General features: G+C 34.3%; 1 protein-coding gene across 2 annotated transcripts; it reads left to right on the forward strand.

Moving 5' to 3' along the window:
• On the forward strand, positions 1–25,971 carry IFNGR1 (interferon gamma receptor 1). 2 transcript variants are annotated; one of them, XM_074309733.1, is made up of 7 exons: positions 1–484; positions 13,455–13,569; positions 14,325–14,491; positions 19,628–19,821; positions 22,702–22,888; positions 24,191–24,324; positions 24,918–25,971. In XM_074309733.1, the coding sequence occupies exons 1-7, from the start codon at positions 373–375 to the stop codon at positions 25,488–25,490; spliced, it is 1,482 nt and encodes a 493-aa protein (XP_074165834.1). In that variant the 5' UTR covers positions 1–372; the 3' UTR covers positions 25,491–25,971. The 2 variants fall into 2 exon arrangements, with proteins under 2 accessions (XP_074165834.1, XP_074165833.1); XM_074309732.1 differs by having other exon boundaries at positions 250–484; positions 13,431–13,569.
• The last annotated feature ends 239 nt before the right edge of the window (positions 25,972–26,210 follow it).

Consider the following 26,210-nt stretch of genomic DNA (forward strand, 5'->3'; position numbering starts at 1 on the left):
GGGCGGAGGACCCAGTTCGGAGGCAGACTGGCGCAGTCAGAATCAGAGCCGCGCCTGCGGCTGCCACGCCCTCCGGAGAAACAGACCTTTCACCCGTCTCCCGGAGCGAGGCTAGAGAAGTCTGAGTGGATCGCTCGCTGTGTACTTCGCCCACCCCACCCCCCGCCTACTCGGGAACGCCAATCCGCAAGCGGCCGGAAGTGACGCGTGCGAAGCTTCGCGGGCTGGGGTTGGTGGTTTGGGCCGTGTGCTTCTGTCGGGGAAACCCATTCTTGCAGCTGCCGTGGTTAGCGCCCTGGTCTGATGTCCTGTGAGACTGGAGCACTCACCATCTGAGATTACGGCGGGGCTCCGCAGGAAGGCAGAAAGGGAATGAGGCCCGGGCTCTCCCGGGCCTCTGGGGTGGTCCCCAGCCTCCTCCTCTTTGTCTTTCTGTGCGGGAGCTGCGCGGAGACCCCCACCCGGGATTCCGCAGCGTCTTTAGGTAGGGGTCCCCAGCGTGTCCGTTGGGTGTGGTCCAGAGGGGCGGGGTGATGTAGGGAAAGCGGGGGACCGGGAAACCTCCTCTTGTCCAGTCCCCACTCTACCTTTGGCTTTTAGATACCTTTTTCGGAGGCTGGAATTTTCTAGCCCTTTGGCCTCGAGCCATTTCCTCTATCTTTGTATATTGCGTTTCCATCTAGGAAAAAAATTAGAGGCGGAACGGGAGGGGGGAAGGGCAGAAAAGGAGGTGGGCCCCGAGTGCCCCCTTCCTGATGGAGCGAGCTAAAATGGAGCTCCCCACTCCTTTGAGGAAGTCATTTTCTCCCAGAATTAGGGAATCCCCCCTTTTTTGTTTATCGTGCCACCCTATGCCCTGCCCCCAACGAAAATTTAAAAAAAAAAAAAAAAAAAAAAGATTTGTCCTTTATCCGTGGGGGGCGAGATGAAAGTTGTCCTCCGTTATTAACTTGGGAACGAAGGTTCTCTGTACAAGCTGCACTGTTACTTTTAAAGTGGAAGAAGTTTCTTCGGTCTGCCCAGAAATGGACTAGAGGAAGCTACGACTGGTTTTGCTTGTCAGCAAGTTATTGCACTTAGTTGTGATGGACTGAAGGTGTGGAGGGATGTTGTCGGTGCACTTGACCTTTCTTAGAAACATGTGTTTGTATGTGTGTGTAGGTGTGCATTAGAATCTTTGGGAACTTTTTTTTTTTCTTTTTAACTTTTTGGATGGTTTACAGTAAACTGGAAGATTTGAGGAGTGGCAAAAAGTTTTCCGAAGTATAAGTTTACAGTTTTCCAAAGCCATGGATCCTGACTTGTTTTTTAATTGCAGCGTTTTTAAAGCTTACTGGTATTTTCTGGGAGAGTAGATGACTTTTTTAGATAGACTTTTTTTAGATAGACTTTTTACCCTCAGCAAATTGAGGTTAAATGACCTGCTGACAGTCACACAACTAGTGAATGTTAAATGTCTGAGGCTGGATTTGAACTCAGGTCCTCACTAACTTCAAGGCCGGTCTCTAGCCACTCTTACGTATAAAATCCACCTCAGATAGACTTCTTACCTTTTTTTTTTTTTTTTTTTTTTTTTTTTTTTTTTTTTTTGCTGAGGCAGTTGGTGTTAAGTGACTTGCCCAGTGTTAAGTGTCTGAGGCTGGATTTGAACTCTGGTCCTCCTGACCTCAGGTCTGGTGCTCTCTCCACTGCGCCACCTAGCTGCCCCACAGATAGACTTCTTAATAAATTCTCTACAGTCTTGATTACAAGGAGTTAGGAAGGGAACTGACTCCTTAAAACATCATCCTCCTCTGACAGGTTAGAAGTTTTTCTCTTGTCTTAACCTTTTTCTGTGCTGTGATTTCCATCATCAGAATTGGGTTTCCCAAACCTGAGATATAGATATTACAACTTAAGTTGGTATAATAATTTTTTTTAATGATTCGCTTACCATTAAAGTTAAAAGTCTTCAAATGGGGAAAAAGCTAGTAGGAAATGCTGGAGTTTTAAGTAAAAAGTGCTGAGCCAAGAATTTTTGTGATTCTTCTTGATGTGTTTGGATGCTTATAGATGGACTTTGGTTGAATTGTTCTCTCATTCAAACAAGGCGTAGGAAAATGGAAAAAAGCGTTGAGGAATATCTAGCTGGTAGGGAACTTTATAATCCTATGTGTGAAGAGGGGGGAATGTGTGGCAAGTACAAAGAATATTGAACTTGAACTCAGAGCACTCAAGTACAAATTCTGCCCCTGTCAATTACTACATGTGAGACTTTATTCAAGCCATTTATTTACTTTGTCTGAACTCCTGTTTCATCAGTAAAATAAGGGGACTGGATTAGATCATGGAAATGATCATTTCCATCTGGAAATCTGTGACCTGGACAGTCTGGAGAGGAAGGAAACTTCCTGTTTGAAAACTTGTTGAACTGTAGGTAGAGATGGACTATTGGATTAGCTTAGTGGAAAGAAGTGACTTTATATTTGGTTAAGGGGACAGCACATTCCTGTATAAGTAGTTATTTAATAAATGTTTATTGGATAACCAAATAAGAAAAACTTCTTACATGCTATTTGATGTGCAAAACTGAGACACCGATTTAGTAATTAAGGGGCTACTTAGTATGCACTTATCAGAGTTCTAGGGATGCAAAAAAAAAAAAAAGTAAAAAATAAAAAATAAAAATCCAACAGTATCTGGACTCAAGGAGTTTGCAATCTAATAGGGAAGACTGAGATAGCCCAGGCAAAAAAACTCAAAACAGCCAAGGTGTTTGAAATTTGGAGAACATTTTATTACTGGTCAGACCAGGACAGATTCAGTAGAACTGAACTGTCCAGAACTGAAGTAGGCACAGATTTTTATAAGCACTCTGTGACACTGTTTAAACAGTGACTCGACTTTCCCTTCACTGGGGAAAAATAGGGGCTTACTGGATGTATGGAGAATATACAATGGCAGATGTTTAACATAGATTATTTGGAATAGATAAGGGTTATGGATAGTGTTCCCATGGAATAAACATTCCTCCGACCATTAGTAAATAAACATTTCCCTGGGAACTGGGCCCTAGGACTCTGGAGGAGGGAAGGGGAGGCCAATCCTCTGTCCATTTCAGACAAGCAATGCATATAGTTTATGTATTTATATAAAACATATCTTTTGGTGATGATAAAAACAATAAATAACTGTATATACACATACATATATACATACATACATACATACACATATCTTTGCCAGGGGGGTTACAAAATGTTGAATAGGACTTTAGCAACTAGACTACTAGCTAGAAGAGATAAGACTCAAATTAGGGCAGAGGATGTGAGTGGATTAGAGGAGGACTTGCAAAATACTGTAGAATTGGAAAATGTAATCCACTAAGTATTTATTAAGCTCCTTCTAGGTATGTTACTGAAATAAGCACTTTTTTCATTTTAAAATAGAATAGTCTGCTCTAAAGAAATTTGCAATCTAATAGGAAGAGATAACAAGACTTAGAGTAAAAAAGGTGGACCTAGGAATGGTGTGGATGAAAAAGGGAGCTTGTACAGCAGATAGCCTATCTTTAGTGCATTACACTCAAAAGTACTCAGAAGGTAGTGGAAGGGAAAACTTGAAAAGTGATTTGGAAGAGCAGGTGGGGTGAGAGGTAAATAGCAAATCAAAGAGGAATAGGATTGCTTTAATATATTGAGAGCCCCTTTCTAATTAAAAAAACATTTATAGTGGACCAATCAACACAGTTTCTTTGCAAAAGTTAGCACAACCACTTTTGTGGAACATTTCACATAATGTCAGACCTTTTAGACATATTGACATGTTGTTGTTTTTTTTTTAAGATTTCTTTTTAATTTTTTTTTCAGTGCTTTCTCTTAGGGAAGAGTACAGATATAAGAGGAAAATCTAGATAACATAAAAACTAAAAATCAGTAAAAATCTATTTTTTATAAAAAGAATTTGAGTTTTTAAATAAGGAAGTGGCATTTTTATGAAACATGACTAGATCAAGATTATGAACATTCCTATCTGTAGCTGAGATGAAGTAGAGGTGGAGTTGTGTCTTGTGTACTAGTGGCACCTAGTGGTTATATTCCAAGTTTATTACTTTATTGTAAGTTTCCAAAGAATCAAGTATTTTCTCTATTCTATAACTCATTTATTAGAGCCATATTTATTATATTAATCTTATCCTCTCTTCCCCCTTTCTTCCCCAACTCTGCCATCTTATCCCCTTTTGTCTACAGCACATTGTTATGCCCTGAAAGATATCTTAAATTTACTTTCAAAATTTTTTTGTTAATTTTTGTTTTTGTTCATATTACCACTCAGTTTTAACCCAGTTATTTGACAGTGTATTTTGCTGGATTTTGTTTTTATTTCACTTTTTTCAATGCAAAGATCTTTTGTATTAACTTGAGATGTCATATATCCCCTCCCCTCTTGTTTTTTGGAAGTAAAACAGTTATAGAAGATTAGCCATGAAACCAATGACATTTTAGAATAATGCAGTTGTTAAATAATAAGAGACATTGCTTAGTATATACTCTTTCTACCTTAGAGACAAAGATTTCTGTTAGCGTTTTTAATAATATTTTTCATATAATTTCAGGTTAATTTTGTAACAATATCAGAAAACTGAATGAATTTATTAATTTAAAAGCTCTTTGAACCCCATCATGAAGTAACTGGAGAATGAACCAGCTCAAATGCAAGAAGTAACTATTGGAATGACTTTTGCTACATTATATTAAAATAATAACCATCCCCCCAAAAAAACCCAAACAAATTAGCCAACTTATATATTTAGTTATTTTTCAACTACTAGGTATCATTCTTTAAACAAAGTAAGCATATGTACAATTTTTTTTGTACTCCAAGTACAAATTTTATTTCTGTTGTTTAGCATATGTACATTTACTAACCATAGCTAACATTTATGTGGTTCTTTAAAGTTTCAAAGATAACTAGGATATATAAGTATAAATAGTAAATATGAAGGGCAGCTTCATGTCATGTAGTGGATAGAATTCTGGGCTTGAAATCTAGAAGACTTACTTCCTGAGTTGAAATCCAGCCTCAGATACTTACTTACTAACTTGTTTCTTAACCCTACTTGCCTCAGTTCCTGTTCTATAAAATGAGTTGGAGAAGGAAATGGCAAACCATGCCAGTATCTTTGCCCAAACAAAAACTCAAAATTAAAAAAAAAAAAACAACAGACCACCCAAATGAGTTCATGAAGAATTGACAACTGAAATGATTCAAAAACAAAATATATACAAAATAGTTATATACAGGGGAGTTATTATTATATACATTCTGTATTATAGACCTGGGAAGAATCTGCATAGAAAGATAATTAAACCTAGGAAAAACATGTGAATTTAGAGAGAGTAGATAAAAGAGCTTAGGACACATTCTTGGGGATCACCTCTCAAGGGTATAATATGGCTGCCAAACCAGCCAAGAATTTTGAGAGGGAGAGATTATTAGCAGGTAGGGAAAGAATCAGGAAAAAGCAGTGTCACAAAAACAGAGAAGAGATAGTATCTAAAACCAGGCTTCTTTGATAAATGATCAAAAATTATACTGGTATTTAAACATTTTCCTGTTCTGTATATCCTTTAGGTCATAAGATTACACATTTCGAATGAGAAGGATCTTGAAAACTATCCAATCCACTTCCCCACCCAATGTTATAAATGAGTAAACCAAATCAGAGATCAAATGATTTTCTCAGATACACAAGTAGTAAGTGTCTGAGATTGGATTAAAACTTGATCTTCCTGACTGTTGCCCTACTCATTGGCTCTGCTGCCTCTCTGATTTGGCATTTCAGAATGCCTTTTTTGCTTCTGGGTAATCAAGATCTTATTTGCAACTATAGAAAGTTTTTTAAATGTATTCCCCACCCCATGTTTCCTTGTTTCCTCTGGGTCTAGAATATTCATCTTCAGATATCTTGAAGATTTTACTCTGTCTGGATATAGAGGCAGTTTTCATTTTACAGGAATTCACATTTCACAGATTCAACTTTATGTAAAGAATTCTGAAAGAAATCTGCATTCTCCCACAAAACCCCTATGTTAACTTTATATGCAGTGCTCACTCTCTCACTCTCTCATTCTGTCTCACTCTCTCTCTCTCTCACTCTCACTCTCTCACTCTCACCTATGTCCAGCACTGGTCTACCACATATCTATCTCTGGACCCCACCCTCTTTTAAGTCTGTCCATTTCTTACCCTATGGGTTCTTGTTCCCTTTCTTCCTTTGTCTCTCTTTCCCTCCCTTCCCCTTATCAGTGAGCAGGTTGGTATTAGGTAAAAATCACTTTATGTAGAGATCTTCTGAAGGGTTCTAATACCCTCATTGTTTTTCCCCATTAAAAACTTAACTCCATTGATTTTGCTTATTCAGAAACATTAGGTTTTGTGTAATCAGGATTGTTGATTTTTATTTCCTGTGTTCCTTTCTAAACTTTGTTTAGTCAATAACTCTTCAACCATATTTGCAAAAAGTATCATCTTAACTGTTTCTCTACATTTCTGTGGTGTAATTTTATTCCTAGGACCTGGATCTTTTTGGAGCTTATTGTGGCATCAGTTTGAAGTGTTGGTCTAAACCTAATTTTTACAAATTTACCTTACAACATTTCATTACATTTTCCTTAATCATTTCTCCAGTTGTTTCAGTGCCTGGATTTATCAAGTATGCTACTGTTTTATTACTTTTCCATCTTTATTTATCTCGTATGTTCCACTGATTAACATCTCTGCTTTTAAGCAGTACCAAATAGTTCTATTACTGGTTTCTGTTATATAGTTTGAGATGAGATATGGTTAGACCTCCTTCCTTTTTTTTTTTTAGTTTGTTTGATCAATGGTTAAGGCACTGGGTCTATAATCAGAAAGACTGAAATTCAAACGTGAGCTTACTATCTTACAGCTGGATGACTCTGGGAAATTTACTAAAATCTTGTTTGCCTCAGTTTCCTCATCTGTGAATGGAAATAAAAATAACACCTTCCCAAGGTTTTGATAAAGACTAAACGATATTTGTAAATCACTCAACACTGTGCCTGGTACATAGCAGACAATATATAAATGTTAATTATTATTGTTTTTCATTAATTCCCTTGATAATATTTTTGATAACAAAATTCTAATTCTGTAGAGTAACATTTTAGACCTTTGACATGACACTAAATCTGCAAACTAACTATAGGTTGATTATAATTTTATCTTATTGTTGTACCTGGACTAACTTTTCCTTTAAGTATTTAAATTAAATGGCAAGTGTGCATATAAAGAATTGATATTTCATTATGTCCTTATGCGTAATGTAGTTTTCATGTGTATCACTGTTTAACTAGTTGGTCTGACAATGATTACTACTCATCTAGTTTTTTGTATTTATTTGAAGTATATTTAATCCTACTATAGCCACTTATTTTAACTCTCTGTGATTGAAGTATATTTCTTATTAACAATATGTTATTGGAATTCTGCTTTCTAATACATTCTGCTAACTCCTCCATTTTATGGTTGTTAGTTGATTTATTCATGTTCATTGTTATGATTGTTAATTATTTTTTCTTTCATCATAAATTTATATCTTTTCCATTCTGCTCTCTTCTTTACAAAGAAAGGGGTAGGAAAAGAAGGTATGGGCAGAAGTGGTTTGCCCCTAGTCTTCTCCTATACCTTTTTGCATCAAGCTCAGACCACAATCTCTGTTTTTTACTTTTAATCACATCTTTTGAAAAAACCTTTCAAAATTGAAGTTTGTTTTGCTTGTTTCTTCCCTGCTTTTCTCTTTCCTTAGAAATAGCCTTGTTCAGTTTGATATATTTCTGCATCAAATTGTATTTTTGTTCACATTACTTTTTTAAACTTTTAGTTTTATTGATAGTTTTTGTTACATACATTTTACAAATTACCCCCATTTCACAAGATATATCCTTTGTAACAAAGTTAAATATTTGAGTAAAGCTAAATAATACAATGACCTCAACTGAAAATTCATGCAACATTACACATGTAGGACTCTTATTTTTAAAAAATGAACAGAAATCTATTTTTTATATATCCCAAACCCTATTCATTAAAAAAAAAATAGAAGAACATTTGTTACAAACATGCATATTCGAGCAAAACAGATTCCTCTAATGGCTATACCCCAAAACAGATTTTTTCATCTCACTCTAAAATCTTATCTTTCTGTAATGAAAGAATATTTATTTCATCATCAGTTTCTAGAATCATGAATGGACACTGTATTAGTCATAATTCTGAAAGGTTTCAAAATTGTTTTTTTTTTTTAATTTTGTTATTATATAAATTATTCTCCTGGCTTTGTTTATTTTTTCTTCATTAATTTGTAAAATCATATAGTTCCTAATTTCTTACAGTAAAGTACTACTACACATTCATGTCCCACAATATTTTTAACCATTCTTCAATTGTTGAACACCCCTCTTTTTTTGCCACCACAAAAACTAATTAAAAATATTTTTGTACAAAAGTTCTTGTCTTCTCTTTAATATTTTTAGATATAGGCTCAGCATTGATATATCTGGCTCAAACATTATTGTTTTGTAATTTTTGTGTATAATTCCAAAATGCTTTTCAGAATGGTTGTATCCATTCATAAATCCACCAACAATCCACCAGTGTACCTTTTTTCCCCTAGTCCTTCCAGCAGTTACTCCATCCAGTCTGAGGAGAGTGAGAAAAATCAGAATTGCTTTAATTTAGATTTTTCTAATTAGTAGTCCTTTAGAGCATTTTATTCATATAATCTCTAGATAGCCCAGAGTATATTCTCTCAGGAAATACCTGCTCATATTCTTGGTTGTGATTCAACTTTTCATGACTCTGTAAACCACAGCAGGTCAGTGTTGCCCACCAGGTTTTCTTGGCAAAAATATTGGTGTAGTTTGTTACTTCCTTCTCTTGTGGATTAAGGCAAATTAGTTAAGGGTCACATTGTTAGTAAGTGTCCATTTACCTACCCTGATCTTAGACCATATATCAATTTGAGAATGACTTTTTATTATGTAAATTTGATTCCATTCCTTTTCTTTGAATTTATATCATCATCAGAGAAAATTAAACCTCAAAGATTTTTTTCCTTTAGTTAATATTAATCATCCTTAGTTCAAGATTGAGGTCTGAGAGATACCTGCTTGCTCTCATTATTACATCCATGTTTAGATAGTTTTCTTCCATATCTCATTAAAGTATCGGCACGTAATTAATATTTAGCCCTTTCTATTTGTTCACATGCATTTATGCACTTTTCTGAGTTTTTCTTCCCTCTTTGCATTTCAGAATTTTTCTTACCTTTGGTCTTTTGACCGTTTATTTTTTTCTTCTTAATAGTTTTGCAGAGCAAGTTATTTGAAGTTATAAGCTTTACATTTTACCTTTTAGAAGATTATACCCAAATCTCTCTTTTGAAAAGTTTTATATGAACTTGAGTGTGGTTCTTTGGTATTTATTTATTATATATATTTTACTTATTATTTATTGCAGTATTATTTACTTACTCTGGATTTGGGTTGTGACATTCCTGGTCATTAACTGAATGAAAACCAAAAGCTTTTGTTATAGTCAACAAGCTAGTATAGTGAAATATCATTTCTTTACAGTTTTAAATACAAATTATAAATATGTCATCTATGGAAAGCAATTTTAAAATCTTGCCTATTTGCATACCTTTATTGAAAGATGCCTTCAACATGATTTGATTATTCTCAGATTCTTTTAGAAATGGAACAGTAGGATTTCGGTTTGGTAGCTGGTCTTTTCTCAGCTGCTTTGTTTGGTAATATAGAGATTCTTTTATCTTTTTAAATATCTTTAGAATTGATCCCTTAAAGTCCTTACAGTTGCCTTGGCCACTAAAGATAGCTAGATATTTATGATTACTTCAGCTACTTTTCCAACTTTTTTGTGAGGGTAGGAGGAACATCCTCAATAGAATCTAGGAGTTGGTGACTAAGCGAGAGTAGAGATGAACAGTGTTAATGGTATATACGATAGAATGTTACAAGGGCTGGGAATCCCAGTGGCCAAGTGCTTCTTCCTTTCTGGAAGAAATGCAAAGTACAGCATTTAAATACAGAAGCAATATAATTCAGGGATGGAAAAAACACTATGTATTTTCACCTTCTTCATTATTGTTTACTTGTTTTTTTATGTAATTTTTTTTTCCCTTTTCATCTGATTTTTCTTGTGCATCATGACAAATGTGGAGGTATATTTAGAAGAATTGCACATATTTAACCTAGGTTGAATTACTTATTCTCTAGGAGAGGAGGGGAAGGAGGAAGAAAAGTTTTGAACACAACTTCTATTAAGAGTAAATGTTGAAAACTATCTTTGCATATATTTTGAAAAATTAAAAGCTTTTTATTAAAAAAAAAAAAAGAAAACATTATTAATTTGTGGAGTCAGGAAAGCTCACCTGTAATTATAGTCAAGATAATTGCCCACCTTTATATGCACTTTACATAGAAATCTGTAATTGATATTCTCATATCTTCTAGAGAAGTTCTATTAGTCTTACTTCATAGACAAAGGAACTATCAGAGAGATTAAGTGACTTGCCTATAGTTGCACAGCTAGTGAGTGTCAGAGGTTGGATTTGAGTCCCTCCTGAGTCCAATGTTTTATTTATTCTGTCAACAAGAGAGAGAGAACCTTATTTGAGAGGTGAAGGAAGCTAAGGTTTCTAAGAAGCTGCTGTGCTTAAACAGCAAAAAAAAAAAAAAAAAAAAAAAAATTAAAGGAGGATATACATTTCAATGTTCAAAAAAGTAAATTACAGGTAGTAACAATTCTGATTCAAGTCAGTCATAACCTAGTATACATTTTCTGACATATTTTACAGTTTTCTCTTCATATTTTATGATCTGGTTAAAATGATATCCCTGTTTCCTAAAATCAGCATTGCCTTTCCATTTTCATAATTTTATACAATCTTGTCTCATTTACTTACAGTACCCTCCCTCGTTAATATTTTTTTAAAATCTCATTTAATTTCTGTCTTGTATTTAGCATTTATGTGCTTATGTTCAATGACTCAAAATGCACTTTTGAATGAGGTTTACATCAGGCCAGCCCTAGTGCTTTCCTCCTTATTCAGTTTCCCAGGCTTCACTGCCATTTTCATGCCATGCTGAGCTAAGTGATTACAGCTGCAGCCTCCCATATCCTGCCATAGAGTAATGCACATTGGTCAGAGTTCACACAGCTAATTAACTTCAACTTCTCCTTCCTGACCTACTTCCTCCTTTTTAAAACCTTTTGCTCTAGAAATGGTGGACCAGTGTTTACTGTTGCTTTTGGGAAAAACATGTCAATTTACCATCCTACCTGGACATAATTCCCACATATATATTGGACATAATTCCCACATATATATTGTTTTCCTCTTATTTGAATTAGGCTTGTGGAGATTTTAGCACTGTGCCTGCCACATAATAAACATTTCATAATGTTTTAATTCATTAAGCTTCTTTCACTAAAACTAAAACTTGCATAAACATAAATTAATCTCAGAAAAAGAAATGATTCATATCTCTGCCGCAGACAGTAAAAACACAGATCACGAACAAAATTACAAAAATCTGAGTAACAGAGGTCATATTAGAAAGCATAACAGGGTCAAAAGACTTGGATGGGCCAGAACTAAAAATAGTGAGATTATTTACTTTCTAATTTATTACCGGTAAGGAGTCTTCTTTAAGAACCAAACATCATAATATCATAGTAAGTGACTTATGTAAGGTCACAATAACTAGGGAACATTGTAGTGTGATTAGAGCTAGAAGCCAAGACTCAGAATTCTCAGTTTATTTTTTCCTCATCCCAAGATGGAGGGCACCAATAATTAATAAAGAGTGTAATAAAGTTGAAGTGATGGAAAGACTTAAACATGAATTGATGCTGTACAGAGTGAGAAGAACCAAGAAAACATGGTTTGTACATAGCAACAATAACACTATGATGATCAACTATTACTTAGGTCTTCTCAGCAAATAAAACGAACCAAGACAGTCCCAAAAGATTCATAATGGAAAATATGTATCCAGTGAGAAAACTATGGCTTCTGGATGCATATCGAAGCAATTTTTTTCTATTTTTTTTTTCAAAACATAATTGTGGAAATAGGTTTCCATGTTGCAGGTGTATAATCTATATCAGATTACTTGCCATCTTGGAGAAGAGGGAGGAAATAAGGGAGGGAGAAAAAGTTGGAACTCGAAATCTTATAAAATTGAATGTTGAAAACTACTTTTATATGTAGTTGGAAAAAATAAGCTGTTATTTACACATGCAAAAAAAAAAGTTTAGGTAGAAAATGTGGACTTACAGATAGAGATATACAGAAAATATTTAGACCTTATCCATCTTCAGATCATGCAGATTTTATTGGTTAACTAAGTAGAGAAGTCAGGGGACTTAAGAAAATTTATTTGTAGTAATGAGATTTCATTCTCCCATACAAACTAATATGTATAACAAAATTAAAACACAAAATAGAATCTTAAAGTGTAAAAAGTAGAAAGAACCTTAGGAACCATTTAGAACCCCATAATTTTACAGATGAAAAATAAAAATGCCAATCCTCCTGAATAATAATCCTTCAAATATTTGAAGCTAAAAACTATATTTTGCTTAAATCTTCTAGAGATGTTTACCTGGGAATTTCTGGAATCAGTTTTCCTATGAAGCATTCTTGAGTTCTCTCATCATCCTGATTAATCTTAATAGATTATCCTGGTCTTTTTTATACAGATGGACAAATTACATTTTATCACTGTCCCTTATAAAATGGAGAGCCCTAGAACAAATTATATCAATATAGATGTGATCTATCTAGCCAGAATGGGTAAAGTGGTACCATCAGCCTTCTCATTCTTAGTCTCTTTACTTCTATTAATTATTTTGGCTTATGGCTACTATGAAATAATGTTGACCCCTTTTGGAGCTTTAGTCCTAGTCATTTTCATATGAACTACTCTCTAGTCATAAACTAAAGATTGTAAATATTCAGGAACATAATGATTTAGAAATAGAATTTGGTGAATTCTTAATATCTTTGTTTCCTCTTCTGTAGAAGGAGTGTTACATGATCTCTAAAATTCCTTCTAGGTCTAAATATATGATCTCATGAGTCTTTTGGGACTTCATATGCTAAAATTATCTTATTGATGTATGATTGCTAAATTTTATTAGTTCAAATTGACACCAGGCTCATAATTATAAATCATCATATGGAATTGAGTTATAATTCCATGATGATGTGAGGTTTAAGATAAATGAGAATTGTTTTATACAAATTATTTAAGCACAAAATATAAGTTTTTTTTTTTAATTTATTACACTCATGTTTATTTTGCTAAATTGTTAACATTACTTTCTTAATTTTTCAGTTAAAATATCTGAATCTCTTACAGTGTCTACACCAACTAATGTTGAAATAAAATCTTACAATCTGAATCCTGAAGTGTTTTGGGATTACCAGATAACATCTCCAACTCCTACTTTCACAGTGCAGTTGAAGAAGTATCCGTAAGTATTATTGTTTTAACCAATTTTTTGTTTTTTGTTTTTTGCTTTTTTTTAATTCTTTGGTCTCAAAAGAATCTCTGATTGGCCTGATAGTGACATAGAAAAAATTACAAATTAACATTATCTCTGTTGTGTTTTTTATTTATTTTGTTTAAAAATTTCCCAATTATATTTGAATCTGGCTCTAAAGTTTTGCCTGGACCAAGAATTTGATACTTTTGTTCTAGGCACTCTCAACTCTTAAATTGTAAAACAGATGCCAGTGTGTATTAGTAATGGTAGTTCCTTAGCAGAAGTGTCTCTACCATTCCATTTCCTCTGTTCCTCTCAGTTTTATGTAGAAGATCTCCAGATTCTCCTTAATATAGCCCTCCTAAAATTTGCAGCCCAATCAATCATTATATAGCCCCATGCTTTCTTCTGACCCTTTGTTTTCTTCACTCCTCAGAAGCTCTCCTCAGGAACACATTCACTATAACATTGTTCCTATGGTCCCCATTGTCTTCCACCAGTTTTGTTTCATCTAAAGGTTTTTTCATGGAATCAATTAATGATGTTGGAGAACATATTCCTGTATTCTATATGGATATTAGAAACACTTATAATTATGTCTTTGGTTAGATTCTATCTTAAAACTTTCATTAGTTTAATGAAATTAAATTTTTGAAGCTTTTTTTCTTTTTGAAGAACTCCTTTCTTATTGAGGTTGAATCTTTTAATGCTTTTGATTGATGTTTTTTTCTTTTTCTTTCCAGAACTGACGATTGGAATGAAGTCTGCACCAATATTTCTCATCACATTTGTAACATATTTGACCATATCGAAAACCCACACATTGCTTACTGGGCCAGAGTTAAAGCTACTGTTGGACAAAATGAATCTTCCTTTGTAGAATCTAAAGCATTTTATATGTATGAACATGGTGAGTAATATGTGTAAACAGAAGTTCTTGACATTCAAGATTATGTAAGATTAATCTAGGTTCAAAATTCGCATTTCAGCAGGCATAGTCTTAAAGAGGATTGGTACAAATCTATTACTGCTGAGAACCTTGATTTAATAAGATTCCTTACTCATGGACTTCAAGGGGCGGAGCCAAGATGGCACAGATGAAACACATTTCTCTCTGACCTTCTTTACAATCCTCCCATTAATTACAAATCCAGCCTCTGAATTAGCTCTAGACAGCAGAACCCACAAATATTGGGAGTGCAACAAATTTTCAGCAGAAGATAATTTCAAAGAATGCCAGAAAAGGTCTGGGTCAATTGGAAATAGGAGAGAGGCAGCCAGGGCAACCAGCTGAGTACAAATGCCAGTGCAGACAGCGCAGAGTAGGATTGTCTGCACGGAGCTGTGCAGTCTCTGTGTAGCAAAAACAGACCAGAAAAGTGCAAGCATAAGTTCAGAGAGTACAGAGCCCCAGAGTATTGCAGACAGACTCCACATGGCAGAGAATTTCCACAAAGAGAATCCATAAGAATCTACAGCAGTGTTGGCTGCTGCAAAATGCCAGAATCTCAGAAGATCTGGCCCCGCCCATCCAACACCTGAGTGAATCAGCACTGAGTCAGATCAGTTGTGGTTGCTTGGAAAACATCCCCTACCCTTTAGGGGACCTTAACTTCAGAAAAAATATTTAAAAAGTAAATTGGACTCTGACGATAGACAACTTTTACTGTGAAAGAGAACAGATTTCAAAGCCTGAGGAGTCTAAAGGCAGATTGTCTCCAGATGAAGCTCCAAAAGGTGATATAACCTGGTGCTCATCACCCAAGGCTCTTCTTTTTTTTTTTATTCATTTTTCCAAATTATCCCCTCCTTCCCTTCACTCCCTCCCCCCCCCCATGGCAGGTAATCCCATACATTTTACATGTGTTACAATATAACCTAGATACAATATATGTGTGTAAATACCCTTTTCTTGTTGCACATTAATTATTAGCTTCCAAAGATATAAGTAACCTGGGCAGATAGATATCATTACACACCTGTCAGATTGGCTAAGATGACAGGAAAAGATAATGACAAATGTTGGAGGGGATGTGGGAAAACTGGGACTCTGATACATTGTTGGTGTAATTGTGAATGGATCCAAACATTCTGGAAAGCAGATTGGAACTATGCTCAAAAAGTTATCAAACTGTGCATACCCTTTGATCCAGCAATGTTTCTATTGGTATTACATCCCAAAGAGGTCTTAAAAGAGGGAAAGGGACCCACATGTGCCCTCTTAGTAGTGGCAAGAAACTGCAAACTGAGTGGATATTCATCAGTTGGAGAATGACTGAATAAATTATGGTATATGAATGCTATGGAAAACTATTGTTCTGTAAGAAACAACCAGCAGGATGATTTCAGAGAGGCTTGAAGAGACCTACCTACATTAACAGATGCAAAGTGAAATGAATGGAAACATGAGATCATTATACACGGTAACAACAAACTATAAGATGATCAATTCTGATGGACATGGTTCTCTTCAACATTGAGATGGTTCAAACCAATTCCACTTGTGCAGTGATGAAGAGAACCATCTACACCCAGAGGGAGAACTGTGGAAACAGAGTGTGAAACACAATATAGCATTCTCACTCTGTTATTTGCTTGCATTTGGGTTTTTTTTTTTCTGTTTTTCTTCTTCGTTCTTAATCTGATTTTTCTTGCACAACTAGATAACTGTATAAATATGAATACACATATTAGATCTAACATGTGTATTTCAACATATTTAACATGTATTGGACTACCTGCCAGACAGGGGTGGGGGTAGGGGGAAGAAGGGGATAATTTGCAACAAAAGGTTATGCAAGAATCAATGTTGGAAAATCATCCATGCATATGCTTTGTAAATAAAAAGCTTTAATTTAAAAAAAAAATTCCTTACTAGGATTTCTCACAGATTTTTAAATCTTTGTGAATGAATGAATGAGCTTTTACCATGTGTCAATAATGAAAAAATAAATACTCTCCACTCTAAAAAAATTTACATCATAGTAAGAGATGTCAACACAATGACAAATAATGGTCAAGGAGGGTATTTTGAATAGGGATAATGAATAGAGCTATAGGATGTTTGATAGACATGTCTTTTCAATAAAACATAAAGTACATTTTTGATTGCTGTTCAGAATGCCATTTGGAAAGCAGTAATGAGAGGGTACATACAAGATGGAAAAGAATATTAGTGATAGGAGAACAGCAGCATTATTGTTCTAAATCACACCTATTAGGAAGAATTCTCACCAGTCAAGACTATAGGTCCCCATGGTGGAGACTAAAGGACTAGATCACAAGTTTGGAAGCATGGCATAAAGATTGCTAGAGAAGTAGTATTTAAATACACAGGCAGTGCTTCTCTTATTACCAACAAGTTTAAAAACATTTCAAAGAATTCTTAAATATTTAAAATAAGCAATTTTAGGCTTCTCCATCTATGGTTTCTAATTTCCTATACTCATTGTAACCATATGTATATGTATGTAATAGAAAGAAACCTTAAGTAAATGAATACATCAGTCAATGCCCCGTTGTTTTACTTCTTGCCCAGGACAACTGTATCAGCAACACAGCTAGGATCTGGCATTCCTTATCAGCAGAGCTTTTTCCTTCAGTCTTCCCCAATTAGATCCCATTCTCCATGCTGCCTGGGAGATGAAAATTTGGTGATTGGGGCTGAAGCTTCCTTCCTCTGACCCTAATTAGTCTTAAGCACTGTTACAGCAGAGCTAGCTTAGTAGTATTTATACTTGACTCAGATTAAACCTCTATCCTAGGGTTGTACCTGGAGGATCCCTTTTCTGCCCCAAGTCTTTATTTATTTTTCACAGATCTCTGTTTGACCTGAAGCACAATTTTGTTTTGTTTGTGGGGAAAATCTGGAACTTGGAAATCTTCTACTACCTTCCCACAATCCTCCCACTCATTCAGTGATTAAATGTAAGTCAGAATTGAGTCAAAGAAAAGCCTTTTACCTACTCAAAAAAAATTTTGCCTAGGAAGGGAAGACCCTCAGGGATTTTGGCCAAAATAGAAAACAGTTGCTATTTACATTCACTCTTGAATCCATCATCCTCTGTGTGATCCCTTGGGGCTTGGCCTGGGATCTGTGAGAGCTGGAATGGTTCAGTTTAAGACATTGTCCTTATGAGAAATATGTAGCATGCAAACCCCAAGACATCTTGGGAGGTTTCAGCCATCACAGAAAATTACATTCCTTTGGGTAGAGCACCTAGGTAAGGATATGATACTCTATGTTGACAGAAGTAAGAGAAAAAAAGGAAGAAAGGAAAAGAAAAGAGCAAGTGTGGTGTTTTGTCAAACTGACCAGTTCCAGTTGGACCCCAAGTGGGGTAGCTCTGTTCACAGTTGGTTGTTTGTACTTTATTCTTGAAGAGGACCGTGGCACCAGGGAGGTGATGCCATGACATGCAAGTGAATTGTTTTTTAACAAGTCTAAGGAAACAAAGTTACTGATAGGTCAAACAACTTCTGCAAAAATAAAAAATGGCATCATGAATCAATCCTGTATTTAATGCTGGTAAATTCTATATTAGAAGGCATCTAGTTGAAATAGTTGAGTTGATTAAGTGCTGGGTCTTGAATCAAGAAAACATGAGTTTAGATACAGCTCCAGACATTTACTAGCTTGATGATCATAGGCAAGATTTTTCTCTTAACCTCTGTTTCCTTACGTTTCTTCAGCTAAAAGGAAGATAATAATAGTATTTATCTCCCACAGTAGTTATGACAATTAAATAGTATACATTTGATAAAGTACATACCTCTGTGCCTGGTACATAGCATTCTGTAAATGCTATTTATTGTTGTTGGTAAAGTGCTTGGCCCAGTGCTTAGTATATCATAGGTTATAGGTAAATGTTTGTTGTGCTATTAAATATGTATTATAATAATAATATTAATTTTTTAAACATGACTATATTAATAGCTGGTATTTACACAACACCTACTATGTGTCAAGCACTGAGCTGTGAGCTTAACAAATATTATCTGGTTATTTTTGTTTTTAAATTAACAAAGCTCTAAAATTAAAATGGTTTGTAATGATTTAGAGTGTTCCAGTGAGAATCAGTAAGCATTTATTATATAGTAGGCACTGGGCTAAGTAATGGCAATGTAAAGAAAGGCAAAACCATTTCCTAACTTCAAGAAGTTCACATTCTAATCTGGAAAAGAAGTTATACTTTCTCTGGTTTCAGAGAATAGACAAAGGAGCAAAAGACACAGCTCACTATGACGAAAAACAATTAGAATTATCCAAAATGGGATGAACTCTTTTGGATAATTCGGGAGGCTTACTTAACTTTCCATGAAGATCCTCAAGCAGAGATTATTTAACTACTAATTTTCAGGGCTGTTTCAGGGGAATTTTTGCACAGCTGTGAGTTATGGATGACTTCTGAGTTTTCTTTTAATGCTAGGATTATGTTTTTGGTTTTTTAATTGATCAAGAAGTCCAAAAATAACTAGTGTGATAACCTCAAGAGACTAGATTTGTATGAATTTACATGCAAACTGAAGATCAACTTACTAATAATTTTAGTGATCTAAAGGGTCATGATCAACTTTCCTACACTGATGATAAAAGGGAATTAAAGTGGAATTTTCTAAGTGAATTTTGTTAAATGTTAGATTATTTTTTAAAAAATTATAAAGCCTTTTTTGAATATCTAATAGTATGATTTTTTTTTAAATCTTTCCAGTATTATCTAAGTATTGGCCTACTTAGGCAAGGGATAGATTCTATCCCTTCCAAAACTTTCCTTTATAGTGGATTGAGGATTAGACTTTGTAGCTAACTTTTCTAGATTTGTTTGATCTCAAGTCCAAGAAATGTGATTCTCCTTCCCCGCCCCCATTGAGACCCCTTCCTTCTAGCTTCCTTTAACATATTGTCTTACCCTATTAAATTGTAATGTCAGGAAGTCTTTCTTATTTGTATCCCCAATATTTAGCACAGTGTCTGATATATATTAGCTTAATAAATGTTTATTGTATTAAGTTTATATGCATAAAATAACATTACTGCTTATTTCAGGAAAAATAGGACCACCTACACTGAAGATTCAAGAGATAAATCACAAACTTATCATTGATATTGACCATCCTCTAATAATTGTTGAAGGAGAAAAGAAAGGAACTGTGTGTGATTATTATTATTATGAAGATGATGATGATGATTATTGTAGCACATTAACATACAGGGTTTATTTGAAGATAAATGGAAGGAAGGTATGTTCTGCTTCTTTTTCCATGTTCTAAATATAGTACACAGTAGTTACTGGTAAAATATTTTGAACATCTTCATATAAAGGCAGGGAAAGGTAAAAACAGTATGAATTTTGTGGAGGGGAGATCATATTTGAATTAATCAACATCATCTTAAATTGTGGAAGTTCAGTGAAATATTTACTTTGTCCTATTAGCTACATACTATCCACAAATATTTTGACTTTGATTGTTACCATTTCTTTTTTTCTTTCTTTTTGCTGAGGCAATTGGAGTTAAGCGACTTGCCCAGGTCACACAGCTAGGAAGTGTTAAGTGTCTGAGACCAGATTTGAACTCAGGTCCTCCTGACTTCAAGGCTTGTGCTCTGCCCACTGCACTACCTAGCTGCCCCGATTGTTACTATTGCTTAATAAAAATTTAACACATGGGATAAATTGTCACAAGGAGAAAAATCAAAAAGGCTTGGGAACTGTTTTAGTCAATAAGCATTTGAGCACTTTGCCAAAAAGAAAGAAATGGCAGCCCTAGGTGATACTGCCTTAAAAACATAAAATCATCTTATCTTTCTGAATTTTCTTTTCCTCGTCCTCAAAAATGAAAGAGTTAACCTAGATAACTCTAAAATCCCTTCCAGCTTTTAAATCTGAGATCCTGACATTGTGTAATGATAAAAGATTTAGTACTACTACTTTAGAAAACATTGGAAAACATTAGAGTTCACCTCTAATAAGTCATAAAGTTTAGCATAAGACCTATATCACAGAATTTGAGAACTAGAAGATCTCAGGATAGCTAGTGTTACCCATACCTCAAAAGAATTCCAGCATTCATAGAGGTGGCTGGAAGGAGGATAGCAGGTATATACAAAGAACAAAGTTGTTAAAATAGAACAAAATTCCCAAAATTTCTCATTTATTTTCATCATTACATTTGAGGTACATGAGATGATAACTGAATATAAAGAGAAGGCAGAAATGCTTAATTCTATTTCACTGCCAATTACAATGACCTTTGCATTCAAAATAACTGAAAATAATGGCTATAGAAAGTTGATAACTAATATAATAATAAAGTACATTGTTGCCCTTGATAAATTTAAGAAATTTGGTCCAGATGGATTACATCTTTCAGTACTAAAAGGACTGACAGATGAAATAGTTGGCACTGTTGGTAATAACTAAAATATCATGGAAATAGGGTGGTATTCCAGGACTAAAAAAAAAAAAATCTCCCCTCCCTTTTTTAAAGGAAGCATCTTTAGATTATGTAATCAATTATAAAATTGTTAAATAAATGGTTATCCCAAAAAAGAAGTGGTGAATACAAAGAACCAAGAAGAGATTAAATCTTTTTTTACTATTCTCAACCTTCTCATGCTTCTCCTATGTCCCTTCTCTCAGCTAAGGACTTTTCTCTTCATCAAGCAATTAAAATTATTTGTATTGGCTCCTCCCATTTTCTTCATCTCAAAATCGCATGATTCTCCTCAAAATCTCTGGGAAAGTTAACTGTAGTCTTTTTTTCTTGCTAAGATTCATCACTCTACATATGCACACAATTCCAAAAAGAAAAACCACTTTACTTTAACTTTACTGTTAATTTACTGAACAATACAATACTCTCCTCTCTTTACTTATACCTGTGGGAACTCCATCCCCCCAACCCCCACCTTCCTACCCTCCCCCTGTAAAGGACTGTAACTCTGAATAGGTGCACTGGAATCAGACAACTGAGCACTTAAGGCTAATTACCTATTAGACAATACTCTATTAGCATATACTTGGAAAAATGACCCTTCTCACTATTCTATGCTAGCTCGATCTTTTGGTGTATATAGATAATTATAGGAGGGATTAGGGGGTGGAGTAAGACAAGCCAGAGTCACTTTGGAGGAGAAGGAGGAGAAGGGAGGTTGGTGGTGAGCTTCCCTGGAGTTTTCGTCCATCTCTTTATTTCTTCTAAAGACCAAGGACTTTTCCTGAACCTGACTCTGGCTGATCTTGAGGTCAACAGGGAGCTAACTCGGTCTTCACATTCCCTCCCAAAAAATTAATCTCCAGGTGAAAGCAGAACAGATGTATAGATTACCACTCCTGCTAGATTGGATGCTTGAGTTGAGAACTCTGGCACAAAGAGAGTAGAACTTTGCTCATCTCCATTCAGGCTCCCTTCTGTCTGGCTTCTGCATTTTGGTCTTTGGTTTGTCTGTATTTGGATACTGCCTATCTGTGTCTGACCTCCACTTGTTCTCTCCTGTCCCATATCTGCTATTCTTCCTCTTGGTTCTATCAAACCTCCCATGTAGCTGACCCCAGCCCCTGCATGGTCCTCCTCCCTTTTTCACTTCTCTGTCCCCAGCCCTATGTCCTTGAACCATGTATTGGCCCCCTGCCTCCACAGACATGAGATCTCATCTCTGTTTCTCTCTCCCTTTCCCACATCTGTAAGCAAACTTACACCAAATAGAAATGCTCACTAATTGATAAAACAGTTAGATAGATTTAGGGCTGATTTGAATAACTAGGCTCATGGTAGATGTTAATGGTTCAGTATTATCTTCACTGGATGTTTCCAAAGAGTCTAAAGTTTTATTGTATTGAAAAATACAATATACATTACATTGGAAAATGTAAAAGTTATTCTTAGCCTAAGGGGTTGTACAAAACAAACTTTCTTTTTACTGAACACTCAGTTAATAGCACAACATTCCTATACACTTAGTTGTTACTCCTCTCCTATTTTGTCATCTACAATCTTAATTATTAAATTATTCAGATTTAGTAAATATTATACATATGTTCTTTATGGTGTGTTTCTAGATTGAAATAATGACTGTTTAAAATGTTTGATGTTTTATTTGTTTTAATAACTTTTATGCAGATCACTGAGGAAGAAACCGATGCTCAATCTTGCAATGAAACTCAATGCCAATTAATTAAACAAGTAACTTCATTTAATTCTGAGTACTGTGTTTCTGCCAAAGGATTTTCTCCAAAAACTTCTTGGACAATTAAATCTGAGGAATCAGAAGAACAGTGTATTACAATTTCATCTAATAAGAAAGAAGGTAATATTTTGTTCTTTTAATGTTACTAGTAAAACTAAGTGCTAAAACTAACAAGTTTTACACATATGATATAATTTAGGTAAACTGTATTTTGAGATGTTAACTATTGAATAATTTTATCTTCTGGAAAAATTCAGAATTAAAAAAAAAATGTCCCTCAGACCATAAAAAATAGTAAAATAAAGTTTAACTGAAATACTTAAGAAAAAAGTACTGTTTTAGGGAATTTATTCAGACCATAGGGCCAAAATGGAAGAGTTAAATTTCTCTATTGATAACACCTTTTTCTTCTTCCTGAAAGTTTCATAAGATATCTTTTCAGATTACTTAGACTTTATATATCAGACAAGTATATCAGAAATTTATTATCCCTTTAATTAGTAACAGGATATATCTAAAATCCCTATAAAACATTGAACTTTTGACTTCATTTAAACACAGACACACATATACATACACAGTGATTAAATAAAAATGAAAGAATTTTATGAATAACCTCTAAAGTTTATTCTATTTTTTAAATGGGAAAATATAAATACTGCCCGAATTTTACATACTGTACCTCATAAAAATCCACTGAATGTCTTCATATAAATCTTTAATTTTGTTGGTATGGATACTCTTTCACTAATGAACATTACAACTCTTCTACCTTCTGATATTGTGCAATTCTCTATTTTCTTACTTAAATTCTCCATGTAGAATAAAATTCTGTCTTAGAATTATAACTCAGGCATTTAAAATCCTTTCTTTACAGATGTCAGGAATTAAGTATAGACCAACACCTTATAGCATATTAAAAAAAAAAAAAGTTTAAAATGATCACATGGTTTAAGTATAAAAGGTGATACCATGAGTAGATTTAGAGATCAAGAATTAATATCTGTCACATCTATGGAAAAAGGAAGAATTTATGACCATACAACAGATAGAGAACATTACTGGGTGTAAAATATGTAATTTTTTATTACATTTTATTAAAAAGGGGTTGCAAAACAAAAATCAATACAACCACGATTTGAAGAAGATCAAGAGTAGGGAACTAAGTTGCCCAAGATCACAGGGTTAGTGACAAGAACTAAAACCCAGGACTCTACATTCCCAATTCTGGGGTTTTCTTCACTGTTCCAAAGAATTTTCACTTAACTGCTCCCACCATGTTCTGAATGTTATTGTAGTTACTGAAATTTTACTATATTAATAAATAATCTTAAACAATTCTTATAAATTACTTAAATAAAAGAGGTATAAGTACTTCTGTACTATCTTCATATTAATGATGTTTCTTTTCTTTTTTTTTAGATTCTTCTCTGCCCATCCTAATTACTGTTGTATGTGTTGCCCTTGTTATGTCTGTATTATTCATTGTAACTTCCTGGGTTTGCAAGACAAAGGTGTTGCAGAAAAACACTCTCACTTTGCCTAAGTCATTATGGGTAACTCACTTAGATTTAAATATTTTTCCATTGACTTTAATACATGTTAAGCTTGAAGTTTATAATAATTTTATTCATTACTTTTCCTCATGTGTTTGATTGAAAGAGATGGAGTGATTTTGTTAGACACAGAGTTTATGGTTAGGTATGTAATCATATGGCTGACGAGCCCAGTTAATAGTGAAGTTGAATAGGACCACCTTAAGAATATGTAATTTATAAAGCAAGGACTGAACCAGGCCTGCCATACTAAGGTCTGATGCCAGACCATCTAGATCTCAAGTTTTCCTTCTATGTCTGCTCTATGAACAACATAAGTAAGCATATGGCTAGATTATAGGAACAATATAATTCCTAGGTGGAATTTCTAAGTGGCATGTACAATGGTTTGAGTAGTTAATGGTAGTAAGTATGATTCTGAATAACAAAACTAAACTGTTTATCTTTATTCCATTCATAGTTCATCTTAAAGTAACAAATTGGCTAGGATTTGAGTTGATCTTATTTCATTAGCCTTAAATTTCTCTGTCTATTTTGTGAACAAGAGGCTTGAATTTGTTTTCATCTAACAAACTCATTTTTTCCTCCTTTAGGTCTCTGTAAAAAGAAATTTTCCACATAACACTTTAGAGGTGAATTCTGAATCAAGATATATTTCTGTTCTTGAAACATCACATTTGCCAGTTACAGAAAATGAGGAAAATACTATTAATCATTTGACCCCAATAAGTAGTATTAATTCTGAAGACAATAGAGAAAAATCAGAACACTTCCAAGAAATATCAAGCATTACAGAAGAAATGACTGTTGAAGAAAATATTACTGAAAAGACTTCTGATAGAAATCAGAGCCTTACAATGGAGAAGAATTATTTTCATTCCAACAGTAACCAAGTTGAATCTGGCAGTCTCATTTTGAACTTTTGCCTTCCCACAGATGAGTCTGAGAATAAACATGTGGAATCATGCAACTTCAAATCTGATCCAGAACTTCCACAAAGTGACCCTGAAATAAAAGCTGACATTCAAGACAGCATCACTCTAACAGTTAACACATCTTTTGGCTATGATAAACCTCATGTTTTAGTAGATATGCTTACAGATTCCAGTGATAAAGAATCTTTGATTGGCTATCGACCCTCAGAACCATTCATGGAAATTTCATAACATTCAGCTAAAACAAAACAAACAAGTTGACTTTTCAGATTTTGCTTAGAAGATAGCCTATTCAACATGAGTGATACTGTGTCTGGATTTTGAGTCAAAATTCCTGATTTCAGATCCTTGCTCTGTGTGATACTGAGCAAATTACTTCATGTCTCTGGACTTCTGTTTCCTCCTATATGGAATAGATTCGGGCTTGATTTCTCAGGCTCCTTTGTACAATACTTTAAATCTGTATCATGTTGAAGATACAGAAGTGAGAATTAAAATATCTATAATTCATACAGCTTATGTGAATTTAACTATTTGGCATCTTAAATGTGAACTCAGTTCATGGATGATAAATATGTATCTGCTTGGATATAGTAACTACTGCTGGAACACAAAGATGTGGTTTTGAGTATTGATTGAGTACTCATCATAGGTAATCATTAAAGTTAATAAGACAATTTTTTTAATTGAATAAAATAATTCATTTAACTAACTTGGATCTTTTACCTTTCTCTTTACAATATACCCCTCAAAAAAAGGATGTAGGTCCAATATGAGTGCTATGTAAGACTAAGGCCAATCAAAAGTAACCAAGATGGCAGAAGTCTTAATTCTGGGGATTTTGGATGATGTTTAAAAAAAACAAAGAACAGGTGGTGTGTAAAATCATGTGGGTAATCAATTGTAGCTTATTAACAAGAATGTTGTTTGAAACCAAAATTTTAATTACAG

The sequence above is a fragment of the Sminthopsis crassicaudata genome, chromosome 4 (genome assembly GCF_048593235.1).
Source record: "Sminthopsis crassicaudata isolate SCR6 chromosome 4, ASM4859323v1, whole genome shotgun sequence".
NCBI classification, from domain to species: domain Eukaryota; kingdom Metazoa; phylum Chordata; class Mammalia; order Dasyuromorphia; family Dasyuridae; genus Sminthopsis; species Sminthopsis crassicaudata.